The sequence below is a fragment of the Hydra vulgaris genome, chromosome 03 (assembly GCF_038396675.1).
Source record: "Hydra vulgaris chromosome 03, alternate assembly HydraT2T_AEP".
Classification (NCBI taxonomy): domain Eukaryota; kingdom Metazoa; phylum Cnidaria; class Hydrozoa; order Anthoathecata; family Hydridae; genus Hydra; species Hydra vulgaris.
Window position 1 is genome coordinate 1,959,513 of NC_088922.1, and position 18,487 is coordinate 1,977,999.

Sequence of the window (18,487 nt, forward strand, 5' to 3'; positions counted from 1 at the left end):
ATTATTTATACAAATTTTTAAACTTTACATTTCTTTGTAAATTAATCGGTTATATTAATAATATAAAGTTATACAGGTAAAGGGTTGGACAAATGGTCGCTAAAGCGACCCGCGGGCTTTGTTGTGGCTACCCCTGGATTATGATGAATATAAGTACATAAGTTTTCTGAGGAACTTTATATAAGTGAGTGATTAAAATCTAAATCTAAAATCTAGGAAAAATAACAAGAAATTCATTTCACACTTTTATCTATGGATTTATCGTCTAAAAGTTAATAAAAATGCCTTTAGTTTCTAATAAACTTTTTTATTAATTATTAACGCTAAAATCCCGCTACGATCCGGATCCTAATTGTTTCGCCGGACCCACAATTAACAATTAACAGACAGGGTGTTACTTCTTCGGGTGTAATATTTTTTATTTAATTGAATCATACTTCATCGCTTTACTCAATCAAAACAACTCTTTAAACTTTAATTGGAGCCTTAGAATAGTTTTCGATAAAAACAACTAAACTAAAATATATTATTAATATCTTTAAAATAAACAAAATAACAATACAAAAAAACAGATCAAAAAGCTAAAATATATTAAGCATAAATAACAAGCATATCCTTGAATTACATTATGCACAAAATACTTTTTGTCTAATGTTACCAGAATTTTCTGCATGTTAAAATGACAAAAATTTAAAAAGAACTTGACTAAAGAGTCTAAAATTTTAAAACATCAAAATACTGCCAAATTGACATTCTACAATGCCATCTGGCAACGCTAGCACTGTCCATTATTAACACCATATTAGATGTCAGTAATAAGCAGTTAAAAAAAATGATTAAGTGTAGCATATACAGCAATTTAAAAGCATAGCTCTTAAAAGTATAACTTTATTTAAAAGTACAGCTTGTATAACTTTTGTAATTGTATTGAAGTATTTTTTGTCGGAGTACTTAATTGATGCAATACGCCACAAGACGCCAGTCTTTTTGGTGTTTGAAATCTACATTTTCCTTATTTGGGGGATCAAAAAGTTTACACGGTCAAAGTTTTCGAATAAAAGATTATTAGTTAAAATTTGTCTATGAATATAAATTTTGGAAGTTTTTGTATTTTTAAAACAAACAGTGGACAAAAATCCAAAAAAGTTTTATTATCCTGACTTAATAGGCCGAAAGGGGCAACATTCTAGTTGTTTTTTTTTATATTTCCGAGGCTCCAATCACTACTTCTTATTTTTGATAAACTTCTTTATTTGACAAAAGCGTAAACGAGTCAAATTTTTGAATTCTTTACTTAAAGTTATTTCAAGCAACAACAAAAAACGACCTCTGTAATAATCTGTTAATAAATTACCATAAAATATCATCAAAATGAATAAATTAACACCAAAATGATTTAAATATCAACAAAATGAATAAATTAGAACTAGAATTAAGTAACTAGCAATTTTACGTAACACTTGTGTTACTTTTGAGTTTTGATGAACATCATAACATCGTATGGATCTAAAATAATATCCTAATTTTATAACCACACTCTAATTCCATACATTGTAACAAAGATGCCATGCAACATGCATACTATAACAAATGCAATGCAATATCACACGCAGCTACAATCAATTAGCAATACCATAAAAAGGTAAATTAGTAATTATGACTGATTTAATCCAGAAACTTGCGAATTAGTTGGTTGAGCCATCACATACACAGCTCCAGAAGGTAAACCCTGAATTGACTGATATATCTAAAGAATAAATCTTAATACATTAAAATAAAAATTAAAAAAAACAACATTAGTATAAATATTGCTACAAAAATATATTTCAATTCTTTATGTAATGTAAACATACTTGAGAATAAACAGCTTCTTGTTGGCGAGCATTACTTACAGAATTGTTCTGATTTTCAGTGGATGATTGAGAATTGCAAGAATGTTGTTGCTGTTGCTGCTGTAGTTGTTGTAGCTGCAAAATTTGAGTTAAGTTTTGTCCTTGATGAAGAGCACCCTGAGGAATTCTGATATAATGTATCTAAAAAGTATTAAGTTTAAATCCTCAATAAAGAGTTCGCTGAGGAATTCTGATGTATCTGAAAAAAAATATAAAGTTAAATCCTTGATAAAGAGTGCCCTGAGGAACTCTGATGTATCTAAAAATGTATAAAATAAAATGATAAAGAGTAACCTTAAAAACTCTGATATAATCTAAAAAGTTAAAACTAAAAAATTAAAAATTAACTATATGAAAAAGTATAAAATTATAAGTTATAGATTTGCCAGGTCACATTTTTTTTGTGTACTAACTCTTAACAAAATAAAATAACTCTTCTTTTTTAATAAAATTTGCTAAATGCTAAAGATGATTTTAGTGAAATTTTACTTTAAGGAGAAATGATGATAAAGACGCAGAAACATTTTTTTGTTTTTGAAAATAGTTTAGACAAAACCAAGTTTTATAACCAACCAGACTGTTGTGGTCTGAATCAAACTTACAGACTGTTGTGGTCTGAATCAAACTTATTTTGTGAATCTTTAGATGAGAATAATACTAATAAGTAGTATTGATAAAGTGAAAATTTGCAGAACAATTATGATACAAAGATCAAATTTGCAGAACAATTATGATACAAAGATCAAATTTGCAGAACAATTATGATACAAAGATCAACTTTATAGTCTTATAATAGAAAGAACTTAATCATCAAAAATTAAAAACTTCAGCTTTTTTGTTTGAAATACTTTTTCTTGATTAAACATCTTAGGTAAAAGCATTGATAATGATAAAATAATAATGGTCAACCATTTGCATTTGCAAGCTGTACAAACAAGTTATTTAAAAAAGCATATTTCGATTCAAAAATTTCTAAAAAATATGCTTCTGTTTCCAAACCATAATAATTACAAAATCTACACTACAATCACAAAAGTTCTGACAAAAAATCTACACTACAATTACAAAAGTTCTATAGCCATTAATGAAAATAAATCAATTCATGTTATTTTATAGTTTATGTACAGATGCAAGTAATCATTTGTCAGACTATATTTTACATTTAAAGTGGCTCTATTGCTGACAACTCAACTTTATACTCCTGTCTTGACAAACAGTCTTCACTTTTTGATCGTCAAGAACAGGCAGTTGTTCTTGAATCTAATCTATCTTCTGTAACAGCTTGAGGCATACAGTGGATTTTGAATTTTAACTCTAAAAAAACTTAAATGGCTACAGCTACAAATTCCATTCTCTATCTCTCTAAATCTCTTATTCATCCCTGTTACCTATGTTGCTTTCATTTATCTGATGATACTCTTTCATTTATCTAACTCTTTCTGTGAAGGTAGTTCGAGCTATTATATATAGTTCCATAAACCAAAACTCATTCTTGCTTGACTTCTCGTTCAGCGTCACTTAAATCATCAGTTAGTTACATCCTTTACTGTATCTGCTCCTTTATGCTTAAAAATTTTTTAATTATCTCGTTTTTTCCTTGCACATAAATCCTTTGGAACTCTCCCCCATCTTCATATTTTCCCAATAATACAACATATAACTTTTTTATTCTTTTGGACCAATAATATTTTTTAAAGACATCACTCAGATTGCACCAATAATAGATTTCACTGGACCAACTATTATTTAAAAATTGTTTCAATGAATCTGTTAAACAGATTCTACTGGACCAATACTTTCTGTTTTAAATAACATTAAAAATTTTATTTTGAAAATAAAAATTAAATATTTCATTTTACTCATTGATTTTTTTACACTTTGTAAATCCTTTTTTATGTTTACAGATTTTACACAGTTTACAGTTTATCTATATTAAATATAAAAAATAATTAAAAAAAACCTGAGAAGTTCCTTGCGTTGGTTGAATAATTTGTTGCTCTACGGATTGATGTTGATGTTGATGAGATGAATCAGATTCATTTATATGATGTTCTTGTTGACCTTCTTGATGAATCTAAACAACATAATTTATACATATATATGTATTATATGCAAGTATGTGAAAAATTCTTGCAGCACCCTTTTCTTAACCAACAACACAAAGCTTGACAAACAAAGCTGCTAGCCAAAAAAATAATTTGAGCCCAGTATTACCAGATATTTGGTGAGAATCAAACTCTATTTTTCTTGTATACTGAGCCAGTGCTTTACCACTGCACCACTACCATATTACCCTACATGACAACATATTATCCTGCATGATTACATATTATCCTTCATGACTACAACTTGTAGTAGTTTCTTTCCTCACACGTCAATGCTTTGGTACTATCTCCCATCTTATTGTTTTCCTGACATCCTACAATTTGCAGTTTTTTAAGTCTTCTTTCAACCATTTTCTTTCTATTCAAAAATATTCTTTGTGCTCTGGCAACTCCTAACTTAAATAGTGGTTAGTTAAATATAAATCTCAAATAAATAAATAGTTAAATATAAACTCATTTTATATGTCAAATAAACTTAAATTAAAGTAAATAAATACAAATAAGTGAATAAATTAAAAACACCTTACGTTGGAAGCTGCACCAGCTAAAGCAGCAATCTGATGAGGTTGGGCTGCAATAATAACCTGACCATTTTGTTGAATAATGTGAGCCCCTGGTGGCAAATGCCCTATTTGTGCTTGCGATGAGCTCCCAGAAGATGCATTTTGCTGAAGTTGTGAAAGTTGGAAATAATACTGCACCTGCTCTGGTGGTAGGACATTAACTTGGTGACGAAGAGTATCCTCCTATGATTAAAAAAAAAATGTTTTAAAGTATTTTAGAAGCAGACCCAAAATTTTAAGATATTTGAGTTGACTAACTTACAGGCAAGTTCTCTCAACTTTTGTATTATTAATCTTCACTTTTCAATTAAACTTTTATATCATATATTTTGCTAAAAATTGTGTTAGTTAGACCCAGGGAGCAAAAACCCCTAAAAAGCCTCACCCAACTAAATGCAAAAATATTTAAAATAAACATTAAAACATTCTTATATGCCTCAAGTTTAAACATGCAAAAGTTTGATACTCAGATATGAAAAAATTCTGAATCCACAATTGAAAAAATTATTTTATTTATATATACTTCTATCAAATTAAAAAAATATTTACCTGACGTTTTACCGGCTTTAATTCTTCCCTTGGGACAATATCAATAAGAAAATCAAACTGATCATATTTAGTTATTGCCATTGCAATATCATTTCTCTATAAATTTATGTAAAATAGTATAAATAGTAATTACATATTTTAGTGTTTGTATAAAATAGTATAACATTATTGCTCATAGTAATCACAAAACTGGCAATCTTGTAACCTATTAGTTTCTAATTATTAAACTTTTTGTTAACCTTGTAACTAAGTTGCATAAGTCACACTCGTTATACATACAAAATAAAAATTATTGTTTGAATTAAATTTTTATTTTTATTTTTTACTTCAGTTTAAATTCTTTTAAAATAAATAAAAGAAATAAACTCTTTTATTAATATATTTAAGTTATACATTAAAACTTAATAAAAAGGTAATATAAAAACTTTTTATAAATAAGTATACCTGTAAAGTTCGCCTTTTATTATCTTCAGTGTGTATCCATGCTCTTAGTGTTAACTCACTGATAAAAATTTCAGCAGCTTTAGAGAATAATATTGGTGCCTAGAAATGTAAAACATTTCTATTAAATTTTCATACCAATTGAACATAATTGTGTTTATTGTGCTAGTGTATAATAAATACAATTAGTACTGTATTGCAGGAGGTCAAAAAACTTATACATACATACATACATACATATATATGTATATATATATATATATATATATATATATATATATATATATATATATATACATTTATATATATACACATACATATATTTATACATATATATATATATATGTATATATATACATATATATATGTATATATATGTATATATATACATATATATATATGTATATATATGTATATATATATACATATATATATATGTATATACAGTGGTGTGAAAATTATTAAGACCATTGTTGAAAAAGTAAATTTTTTGAATATTTCCTTTAAAGACACGCACACAATGTCATAAAATGGGCATAGTTCAGTATTTTGTGGATGCTCCTCTAGCTGCAATAAGTTTTTCAACCCTCTTAGGCATTCCATCAATCAGTCTTGGACACATGTCTTGTATTTCTGGATCATGTGTCCAAACCTCTATGAGCGCCTCAATCAATGCGACTTTTGTTGTTGGTTTTCTGTCGGCAATTCTCTTTTTGACTATCATCCACAAGTTTTCTATCGGGTTCATATCAGGTGAATTACCAGTCCATGGTAGGATAGGAACATTATTACGATTCAAAAAGTTTGTAACAGAGAGTGCCCAATGACACGGTGCACCGTCTTGTTGGAAGATGAAATCACCATCAGGAAAATGAATTGGAAGTTGAGGTAGAAGGCTTTTCTCTAATATGTTGATGTATTGATGTTGATTCATTCTGCCTTCAATAATTCTAAGGGCTCCTACACCATGGGAACTTATCATTGACCATATCATTACTGAGGTAGGATGCTTGACGGTCTTTACCAGACATTGCGGATGAAATTCTTCCCCAGAACGACGGCGCACGTACTGACATTTATCATCGAGTATCTCGAACATAGACTCGTCACTAAAGCAAACCTAAAAATACAAACACACTGTAAAAGCCTTGAGCTTACATTAGATTAACATCCTGTAATCACTGGTTACATGTTCAATTCATTTTGAATTCATGCAATAAACATAGCCATTGCTACAATGTTCGATACATAAAACAATTGCACTAGTGAGTAATGATATTAAAAATCATTATTATATGAAAAAATATGTTACATTTTGCTTCAACTTAAAGTACATGATTGTAAGCTCTTATATAAAAAATGGTAAAGGGTAAAATACCTTTCTCCATTGTTCTGTGGTCCAATCTTTGTGATCCATGGCCCATTGCAGCCGTCGCATTTGTTGAGCATTGGTCAAGAGCGGTTTTTTGCGCGGTCGATGTGCTACAAATCCATCTTGTATCAGCCATCTCCGAACACAACTTGTTGAGACATTGATCTGGTGCTCCTGCAGCACACCCTGGAGCTGCTTGCTGGTCATTCTTCTGTTTTTTCGAACGTTTGCAAGCAGAACCCTTCTTGCACATGGCGTCATGACTGGTTTTCGTCCTGAAGTGGAACGTCTTGGAGAGGATGTAAAACCAAAGTCCAATCGTTTCTTGATGGTAAAAACTGCTGTTTTACTTAGTCCACATCTCTTGGCAATTTCCCGTTGTGAAAATGTTTCCAACTTTAATAATGCTTCAACTTTGCCTCGCTTTCTGGGACTAGGGTCAGCAACTTTACCCATATTTTGAAAATATAATATAATCTGACAAAAAAAAATGCTTAAATAATCAAAATCACATATTTAAAATCAGAAAAATATTAAACTGTATCACTAACAACAGCAATAATCTAACAAAAATCACTTATAGTTCGTTTGAACCATTCATATTCACTTGTCTGCAACTTACATTTCACAAGGCAAAATATACCAAATGTTTACTAAAACACATAACTCTACAATAAAAGTTAATAAATTAAAATTAAAATTAATAATTTCAATACTCAGCCACACCCACAGCACGTTTATAATAAAATAAAGTAGTGCTGCAACTTTTTTAGAATCTAAAAAGTGGTATAAACTAAAAAAAAAGCTTTTTTTCTTGGTGGTCTTAATATTTTTCACACCACTGTATATACATATATATACATATATATATATATGTATATATATTATATAATATATATATACATATATATATATATGTATATATATACATATATATATATATGTATATATATGTATATATATATACATATATATATATGTATATATATACATATATATATATACATATATATATATATATATATATATATATATATATATATATATATATATATATATATATATATATACATATATATATATATGTATATATATTATATAATATATATATACATATGTATAAAAAGCAGCCTCCTCACCTCTTTAGGAAGGGGACTATAGTTATACATATATATATATATATATATATATATATATATATATATATATATATATATATATATATATATATATATATATATATATATATATATATATATATATTTATATATATATTTTATATACATATATATAAATATATATATATATATATATATTATATATATATATAAATATATATATATATATAAATATATATATATATATATATATATATATATTATATATATATATATATACATATATATATACATATATATGTATAACTATAGCCCCCTCCCTAAAGAGGTGAGGAGGCTACTTTTTTCTAAATTGTGGTTACAACACTCTCTCAACTCTTTAACTCTAAAACATGAACTTTGACGAACAAGGTCACTATGGGGAGAAACAAGTTGATAGTGCTAGAAGTAGTAGAGCCCATTTGTACAATTTGACATGGAGTTGGCATAATTTATTATAGAAAAAAAAAGGTGGAAATAACTTTTTTAAGCACCTTAAAGCACCTTTTTTAAAATAAAATATAAGAAATTTATATCAGAATATATAAACTTGTAACAAATAAAAATTAATAACAGTACGCAATTAAAAATTATGCAAATGTAAATACTCCATTTATATAACGTTACGTACAAATGTCTGTAAGTATAAAAGTAAGTACATTAACTTGAGATTGCAGATTGTATATGTAAGGATTGTGTATGTATAATACAAGAAACTCTAACAATTAAAAGTTTTTTTTGTTTAAATTGTTTTCTTTTGTATTTATAAAGGAGCAAAATTGAAAAAAGTCAAAAACAAAACATTTACTTTAAGACTTTTTAAGCAGGTAATCTTAATAAGTACTACAAGTACGACTTCATAACTGGTGTAACTTATAACAAAAAGATATTTGAAATCATTAGTATTTTTTCAAAATATAATAACCACAGCTAAAAAATAATTTTTTTTTTTAATAATATTAATACTTTTTTTAATTTTTAATTTTCTTTTATTCTGTAATAATATCCAAATAACTTTCTAGAAAATAAGAAACTGCAAGTAAAAAAAAAATCATATATTTTAAATTTTTTTGAAATATAAATAAATTTTTTAATAAAACTCATATTTTTTTTTATTTGTTAAAAATTACATAATTTTTCAGAAAAATAAAAAAAAAATTCAACAAAATAAATAAAGAATTACAATTTTAAAAAATTTGTATTTAACATTAAGTGTATTGTTACCCATCTAACCTAACTGCTTATATTTAACCTGACTGCTACAATTCTTATATTATTCAATAAATTTTTAGTTTATTTTTTAATTTTTTAGTAGTGGTTTTTTAATTAAAACTTTTAAAACTAAAAATGGGTACTCATAGCAAACCACTGATAGATACCAGTTTACACAACTAATACTTATACATAATTTGCTTAAAACATGTTAAGCTATTATTATGGCACCAGTTTTGGCTGATTATTAAATTGTGACATGATATATTTAGAAAAAAAGTACAGGATTTTTTTACATAATTTAGTAAGAAAAGTGATACAAATATATGATTAACCCTGTATCAAGTATATAAGCTAACACTAAGAAGAAATGATCCTTCAGGAATAGAATATTCCTGAAGGATCATTTCTTCTTAGAGATCTTCTTAAAAAGATCCAATTTTGATTGCTTGGTTAAAATTTTTTTACAAATGAACAGTAAAAAAATTCTGCTTTATTCATTAGATTTGTACAGCAAAATTTTTTTTTGTTTGGTCTGAGTTGTCATTTTTTAGATATAGAGACTGATACAGAAAACACACAGACAAAATTTTTTCACACAACCTGACAACCTATTTATATTATTTAGAACAGTGATAACTTGATCTTTGATCTTTAGATTCAAAAAAAAAATTATACCTAGATCTTTTATATCTTTTTATTTTGGTAATTTTATATCATTAACATAGACTTTTATTTAATTCTTAATAATGTGTAATAATGAACATTTTAGTTATATTACACATTTATGAATATTAATTTTTTTAAAACTTCTTCTGTTAACTTAAGTCACTTTGTAGATTTGAGGTGCATTCTTCTGAAACTATATTGAATAAAACCTTAGTATCGTCTGCAATGAATTTTAATTTATTCAATAATTGGTTTGATATATCTCATTAATATACAAAATAAACAACAATTAAAAAAAATAAAAGGGTTCTTGTAAAATAAAAACTCATGAAAAATTTTAATCCATAAACAACTCAACTGTATTTTATTGTTTAAAAGTTTTAATTAATTTAAAAACCTAGAGCTGAATTTTGTAAAAATATAAAAATAAAAATATCTCTTTTTTCAATAGTAATCCATAAAAGTACCTATTTAAACAATTTTTATTAGTTCATAAAATAAATTGCTATTAAGCATTTTAATTACGAATCTTTGATTTTGTAATACTTAAAAATAATAATAACAGCTTAGGATAGTTTTCTAAGAATGAAAATCTATTACACAGGTCAACAAAAAAAAAATTATTTTCTGGTGCCGAGCAAACAATTTGTTTTTTGTATAACATTTCTCATTTTGATTTCAAATATGCAACTCTTTTTTTACCATCACGTCAAGTTGTAAAGATATTTAAGTTCAAATCTTAAGTATTTAGGGTAAAGTTCCTAATATTGTCGAAAAAAAAGTTATTTAAAAGTATGTCAACCTGGGTCTCAAAAGAAGCATATTTTCATAGAGATTTTAGAAAACATAAATATTTTTCCTTAAAATTTATTAACAAAAAAATTATGTGAAAAAATGCTAAAAATTCTCTTAAAAAAATTTTAACAGAATATAATATTTTAAGACTCTTAAAAAAATTTTAACAGAATGTTATTCAGCAATAATAAAAAAAAATACTTATTTTTATTACAAATGAATAACATTATTAAAATCTTTATGAAAATACGCTTCTTTTGAGACCCAGGTTGACATTCTTTTGAATAACTTTTTTTTCGACAATATTAGGGACTTTACCCTAAATACTTAAGATTTGAACCTAAATATTATTACAACTTGACGTGATGGTAAAAAAAGAGTTGCATATTTGAAATCAAAATGAGAAATGCTATACAAAAAACAAATTGTTTGCTCGGCACCAGAAAATAATTTTTTTTTTTGTTGACCTGTGTTATCTATGGATAATAGACTTTCATTTTTAGAAAACAATCCTAAGCTGTTATTATCATTTTTACCTCAGAAAAACCCAGAAACAATCTCAGAAATAGATAATTGCAAACATAATAGATCTATTACATTTACAATTATCTGTTTCTGAGATTAATGATACATTTGCTACCAGATTCAGTTGTAAATTTTAGATCTAATGTATTTGAGGTAAAACCATTGGCCAATTAAATAATTGGTATGTTAACATGCTTATAAAGAAAGGGTTTATAGTGTTTATGTTTAATGCCACTGTCATTTTTTATCACTTTTTGTTAAAATTCCCATCTTTTTTACTGATGACAGCCAAGAATACTGTTTGGTTTGGCTTACTTAACCTATCAATGATTTTTAAATCAACTTTCTGCACCACTTTATTTTTTCAAACAAAAACTTCATTTATCAACTTTAAGGCAAGGGAACTATTTCTTTATCCAAGAAAAGACAGACACAACCTAGATTCATTTTGTTTTATACATATATATATATATATATATATATATATATATATATATATATATATATATATATATATATATATATATATATATATGAATTCTTGTTGGTCATGTTTAACTGGTTGAAAAAAAAACAGTTTTGAAAAACAAGGTTTTACAGTTAATCATGATGTATTTGGAAAATGCATATACTAAAATTTCATACAATTATCTAGATTTTAAAAAACTATTTAAAAAAATAGTTTTATTGTTAACGACATGCTACTTTAATTTGCTTTGATGATGAATATATGACGATAATTAAATTTTTTTTTTTTCGCTTCACTTATTTAGATTACTTTCTTTTTACATTTGGTTAAAAACCTTGTTTTCATAAATGATAGAAGGACTTATTTTATCATTATTTTAATAAAAATGATTAATATATTATTTTCATAATAATATAAAAATATACAATAATTGCTGTATTTAACTGAGAACATTTTTTATTTTTCTGTACTTACTACTTCACTTTTTTTTCTTTAAACTTTTTTATTTTTTAGTATGTTTTTGCTGCAAATGTAATAAATGAATGATTTATAGATTTATATTTTAGTAATTTTTATAGTAGTGTTTCATAAAATGATTGTCTTCTTAAGTATCAAATTTAAATAATATCAAAGCATGAGGGTAAATAAGTTTATCAAAAACTAATTAACATTAGCAGTTTTTAAAATTATTTTATTAAAATCATAATAGATATAAAATTATTATTTAAAATTTTTGTAAGTAAAGAGAGCATTTCCTTACTTTGTTTTTTTGTTGCTTTTTTTTCATTCAATCTTTTTATTATTTTTTTTTTTTTTTTTCGTAGCTTTTTGTCGCCAATGCAAAGTTATTGCAATGAATTTATTTTTAAATAAATTTAAAATTATCTCCTTTTTTTATCTTTCTTTTATTGAACTTTTTTAAATTTAATTCTGATTTACTCCTAACATGGCTGCAAGCAACCACTATTAAGTTGGAATTTACTAGAAAAAAAGAATAGAGTTATAGAGTAAGGAAACGTAAAGAAGAGGACTCAGTGAGAGGGTTACCATTAATTAATATAGGAATGTCGATAGTTTTGCAATAGTTATTTGCAGTAAATAACTGGGTTTCGTTGTGATTAAAATTCAAACAAAACTCAGTTTTATTTGAATTTTAATTCCAACAAAACAAGCCAATGTGAGCCCCAATTTGTTACAGAAGTGACATCAAATTCAAGAATGGCTGCCTGTTCTAAGCAATTGAAAAAAGAAGACTTCTTATCAAGATAGGAGTATAAAGTTGAGTCATCAGCAAAAAGAGCTACTTTAATTGTAAGGTTGTCAAAAAGATCATTAATGTAGATAATAAACAAAACAGGACTAAAAATAGAACCTTGAGGTACCCCAGAAGTTACTGGAAATAAAGAAGAGTATTGGTCTTCGAGGATGACTTTAATGAAGCAGTTGGAAAGAAACGATTTGATAATCTCAAAAACATTACCAGATACACCATATGAAACAAGCTCATGGAGAAAACCAGCATGCCAAACTTTGTTGAAAGCCTTAGATATGTCAGGAGCAATAATTCACAGTTAGTTAGCAAATCAGCCGTAGAGTGAGATGATCGAAAACTGTATTAATTGTCTGACAGTAAGTTATTCGAGTCAAGATGGGATATGAGAAATTTGTGTACTAAAGACTCAAAGACCTTGCTAATAACAGAAAGAAGACTGATCGGACAATTGATGGAGGGGTCAAAATGTTTACCTGAGTTTTTGAATATTGGAACAACAAAAGCCATTTTCCAGCAGGCCGGAAAACAAGACTCAGTCAAGCACTTATTAAATACTTAAGAGATAATTGAATACAGTTCTGAAGAACAATTTAGTAAGACTATGACTGGAATGTTGTCTGAACCACAAGCCATAAAAGAGTTTAATCAAGATACGACTTTAGTAACGGAAGCTCAAGTAATATCAATATATCAATAACAATATATTTTCGATAAAAGATCTTACAATCAAGGTTATTTATAAATAGTTAAAAACTAATCTTAAGTAAATACTATGAAAGAGCAGAAAAAAAAGAAAAGTTACAAACAGTTATGTACTGACAAAACGTAAAACCTACCATGTAACTAAAACAATTACTGCAAAAAAAAGTAACAATGATTTAATAAATATAATAATATTAATATCAATAATCATATAAATAAAAGTAATATAAATATTTCATTAAAAATTAACAATAAATAAACAAACAAAAAACTTTCAATAATACTCACAAATAAAAATGTGTCACCCACTTACACACAAACATTTAGTCACAAAAAGTACAGAGTTTTCATAATAAATGACAATATTAAAACAAAAAAGTAAATCATATCAAGCAAACACATATAGTCAAAAATATTAAAATTTAAAAAATATTCTTTTTCTTTTCTTCAAAAACGAAGCAATTTTTATATATTTTTGTAACTCTTTTTAATTACTTTCTCTTTGCGAATGTTTTTTTTTTCTTTTAACTTTGGTTTTTTGTCTTTCCTTTTTCTTACCTCATTTTTTCTTTTGTTAATTTGTTTAATTTGGCTTTTAATTTTTTTTTTTAGTTTTTGCTTTTTTATTTCCTTTTTTTTTCTTCTCTTTATTCTCTTTATTTTTATTTCATTTATTTTTCTTATTTTATTATATTTTCTTTATTTTTCCTTTTTTTTATATATATATACATATATATATATATATATACATACATACACATTTTTAATAAAGATTTGTGGTTATTTTAGTGAAAAAAACGTTTTTGAATACTAAAAAAAAATTTCATTCGTCGTCAAAAAAATCATTGCAATTTCTTTGACGTCTTTTTTGACATCAAATTAACATGTACAACTTTTGAATTAACATTGCAAAAATCAGGTATTTTAATTCATTTAAAATTATTATTTAATAAATTTTTTTTTTGTTTTTGCAACTTTTGCTTTTACATCACTAATTAGCATAATATTTTATTTAAATTTGATTAACGCATATAATTGTATTTTATAAATAGGTATGTAGCTATGTAGTAGTTATGAGTAGGATATGTAGTAGCTATATAACAAGATATGTAATAGGTATATAACAGGTTGTTGTAGTATTTTTATAAAACCTATGTAGTGCGCAGGTACCCCACAGGCTATGTAGATCCTATATATGCTATATATGGGGCTACTTAAAAACTATATAGCGGGCTATCTAGTAGTTATACCTTAAAAAATAATTACAGCCAGATTAAAACTTAGACTAACTCTTCCTCACAATTGTGTGGGCTGCAAATTAAATTAACACAAATAACTTTAAACTTGATATTGCTAAAACTAAGTAATGTATTTAATTTAATTTTTTTTTACTTTTGCAACTTTTGTTTTTACATCACTAACAGTAGCGTCAAACATTTTATAAAAATTTATTTAAAACATATTGTTTTATACATTGTATATTGGTAGGCATGCATATTATGCCCTAGAAGGAATTAAAAAATAATTAAATCTAAATTAAAGGATCAACTGATTCTTTCCACGATTGTGCAGGCTTATTTACTAGTATATGTATGAAAATGTAGCAGTTATCTGACTGTCTGTGGACTTTTTGGTTTCCAAAGTTAACTCCAAAACTATGTTGCATAGAGAAAAAGTAAAAAAGGAACTTTGTTTATAATCAATCTGAAAGGGATTTGTGGGCTATCCTACTAATATATATATATACATACATATATATGTAAAACATTTCTTTAATAATTCAAAACTAATCTTGTTTATATTTATTACTAATAACTTAAGATTTAGATCAGATTCAGATTAGAATTAATTAAATCAAAAGTTCCATATCATTATTGCAAAACCTTATTAAATAAATATTTATATACTCAGTAACAAACCTCAGCACTGATCATTTTTACTTCACCATCTTGCTTCATTATCTTCTTTATCCTAGCAAGTGGTAATTCCTGGATAGGTTCGTCTTTCTTGCTTCCCTAAAAATATAAATCAAAGAAAAACAAAGCCTAATCAAGTTGATTGTGTTCAATACATACATGATTGTTAGATAAATAAATACTTTTTAAAAAAAAATACTGAACATTAAATTGCAAACAGAGTTTAACTGTTAATATAATTTATAACATTAAACACTTCAAAAGACATACAGATTTTGGCATTTGAAGAGGTTTTGTCCTAATTTCATTCATAACTCTTGGCCAAAAGGTTGCTAACAATTGAGCAGCATCCGAAGTCTATCAATAAAAGTAAACTGCTTATTAATAACCTTATATTAACAAACAGTTAAAAAATAATTCAAATATAGAAAACCATTGTTTTAAATTTAGATATGTATATGCAAAATATGCATTATAACTAAATTTCTAAAGTAGTAATAGAAGTAATAGTAGTAATAGTAGTAGTAGTAGTAGTAGTAGCAGTAGCAGTAGCAGTAGCAGTAGCAGTAGCAGTAGCAGTAACAGTAGCAGTAGCAGTAGCAGTAGCAGTAGCAGTAGCAGTAGCAGTAGCAGTAGCAGTAGTAGTAGTAGTAGTAGTAGTAGTAGTAGTAGTAGTAGTAGTAGTAGTAGTAGTACCAGTAGTAGTAGTTGTTGTTGTTGTTGTTGTTGATATTGTTAATGTTGTTGTTGTCGTCGTTGTTGTTGGTGTAGTAATAGTAGTATTTCTACTAAATTGTTATTACTAACAACTAACTTGTTGAGGTTTTACCATGAATAACTTTAATTTTAAAAATTCAAATGTTTGGTTATTAAAAAATCACAAAATCAAGCAGTATAAAAAGTAAATACCATTATTGTGTTGAATTCTAAGAACTGACACAAATTAGCTTTTTGGTTGGTTCTTATGTTGCGCTGAGTTACTTCTCTGGTTGGTCCTTTTGCCTTTTCAATTTTCTGGTTGGTCAAGTTGACATTTTAAATTAAAACAATGAATATGGCCTATCCTGTTACATAGTACTCAAATTAAAAAATCACGAAGTTTAAAATAGTGAGAGAGAACACGAAAAGATTTGCTAATGACCGGGAGCCGGTCATTTCCGGTTATAGTAATTATTTTAGGAACAACCGGTTAAAATAGAGGCCAATAATAAAAACTATAAAAATTTTGGTTAAGATTACTAAGTTTTAATTTAAAAGTTTAAAAAACAAAAAAAATTAAGCGTTCTAATAAATGTAAAAAAAAATGAAGAATTCTAAAAACTCTAGTGATTTTGTGACGATAAAACAATGGAAGGAGGGGGAGGAAAGAGGGGCAAAATTACCTGGGTGCCAAGCTTGAAAAGTGTCGAACAACCCTTGGTTTTTTTTGTTTTTTTTTACATAATTAGGAAACATTTTAATGATTGACGATTTGAAACCCGTTTAGTTTTTGTATTTAAGGTTGAAACTAGTATTTGGAATAAAAATACACAAAATTTTAATTTTAAATTCTATATATATAATTAATTTATAAGTTATTTTTGACAAAAAAAAAAATAGGTTTTAGTTAACATTGAATTAGACAGAACCGGGCTTATTTCGAAAGCCCATGAATAGTTAGTCATGTATAAAGTCTCTAATCAAATTAATAATTATGTTTCATCTCGTGTTTTGGATTCTGAGGAAGAAATTTCTACTTCATTAGCCATAGTTTGTAAGTGTTATGACATTAGTGAATTATGTACACTTAATTTTAATAAAACAAGCGCTCTCTCTCTTTTTTTCATCTATACATATCATCGTTACAAAAACATTCCGAGGATTTAAACATATTACTATCATTAATTAACTTTGATTTTTCCATTATTGGTATAACTGAAACAAGGTTAAAAAAAGGAAAATCCTCAATTCATTTAATTGTCATTGATAATTGCAGCATTGAGCACACACCAACAGAATCCTCTTGTGGTGGTACATTATTATATTTATCAAAAAAACTAAATTACACACGAAGTGATGATTTAATGATTTAAATACCTAATTGTTTAGAACCCACATTTGTTGAAGTTATTTTTTCTAAAAAGTCTAATACTATTGTTGGTTGCATTTATCGACACCGTTGCATGGATATTAATATTTTTAATAAAATATCATGTCTGTCTTACTTCAAAAAATATCTGCTGAAAATAAATCTATGTTCTTACTTCGTGATTATAATATTGATCTGATGCAATCAAATTATGACATTGTGACGTCTGATTTTTTAAACTTATTTTCTTTTTATAATATTCGCCCTTTTATTACTTTGCCGACTAGAATTACTGATCACTGTGCTACAAATATTGATAATATCATCCCTTGCTTAATAGCTAATGAAATTGTTTCAGGAAATTTGACAGCTTCTGTTTCTGATCACTTACCTAATTTTTGTATTTTTCCCAATTTCAATAAATTATTTATACCATGCAGACACAACTCATATAGTAGTAGAAAATTTTAAATCTGATTTATCAAAAATTGATTGGGACAATGTTACAAAGTCCAATGGTACTAACACATGTTTCCAAACGTTTATTACTGAAACAACATTGATTTTAGATTGCTGCGCCCCGCTTAAAAAAACAAGTAGCAAAAACTTCAAACGTCGATTCAAACCATGGATTACAAAAAGAATTATAAAATCTATTCAAGTGCGCAATTATTTCCAAAATGTTAAGATCTCAAGATCTTATTAATAAAAAAAAAGTTTGAAAATATTTTTAAAGATATAAATATATGATAATTACATTAATAAATTAGTAAAAAAAA

General features: G+C 26.2%; 1 protein-coding gene across 2 annotated transcripts; it reads right to left on the reverse strand.

Moving 5' to 3' along the window:
* Positions 1 to 1,330: 1,330 nt before the first annotated feature.
* On the reverse strand, positions 1,331 to 16,692 carry LOC100213726 (nuclear transcription factor Y subunit gamma). Of its 2 annotated transcripts, none has more exons than XM_065792047.1 (9): positions 16,550 to 16,692; positions 15,911 to 15,997; positions 15,644 to 15,739; positions 5,554 to 5,652; positions 5,110 to 5,205; positions 4,525 to 4,743; positions 3,853 to 3,966; positions 1,854 to 2,033; positions 1,331 to 1,747 (listed from the first exon to the last, which is right to left on the reverse strand). In XM_065792047.1, exons 1-9 carry the CDS (start codon positions 16,550 to 16,552, stop codon positions 1,655 to 1,657), a joined length of 987 nt encoding a protein of 328 aa, XP_065648119.1. In that variant the 5' UTR covers positions 16,553 to 16,692; the 3' UTR covers positions 1,331 to 1,654. The 2 variants fall into 2 exon arrangements, with proteins under 2 accessions (XP_065648119.1, XP_065648118.1); XM_065792046.1 differs by having other exon boundaries at positions 16,455 to 16,552.
* Positions 16,693 to 18,487: the final 1,795 nt, after the last annotated feature.

Excerpts from the sequence above, each read along its gene's own strand:
- LOC100213726 (XM_065792046.1), bottom strand. Across the intron at positions 15,740-15,910 it reads CTCTTCAAATGCCAAAATCT|GGAAGCAAGAAAGACGAACC; the intron begins GTATGTCTTTTG and ends TTATATTTTTAG. Across the intron at positions 1,748-1,853 it reads AAGAAGCTGTTTATTCTCAA|ATATATCAGTCAATTCAGGG; the intron begins GTATGTTTACAT and ends TTTATTCTTTAG.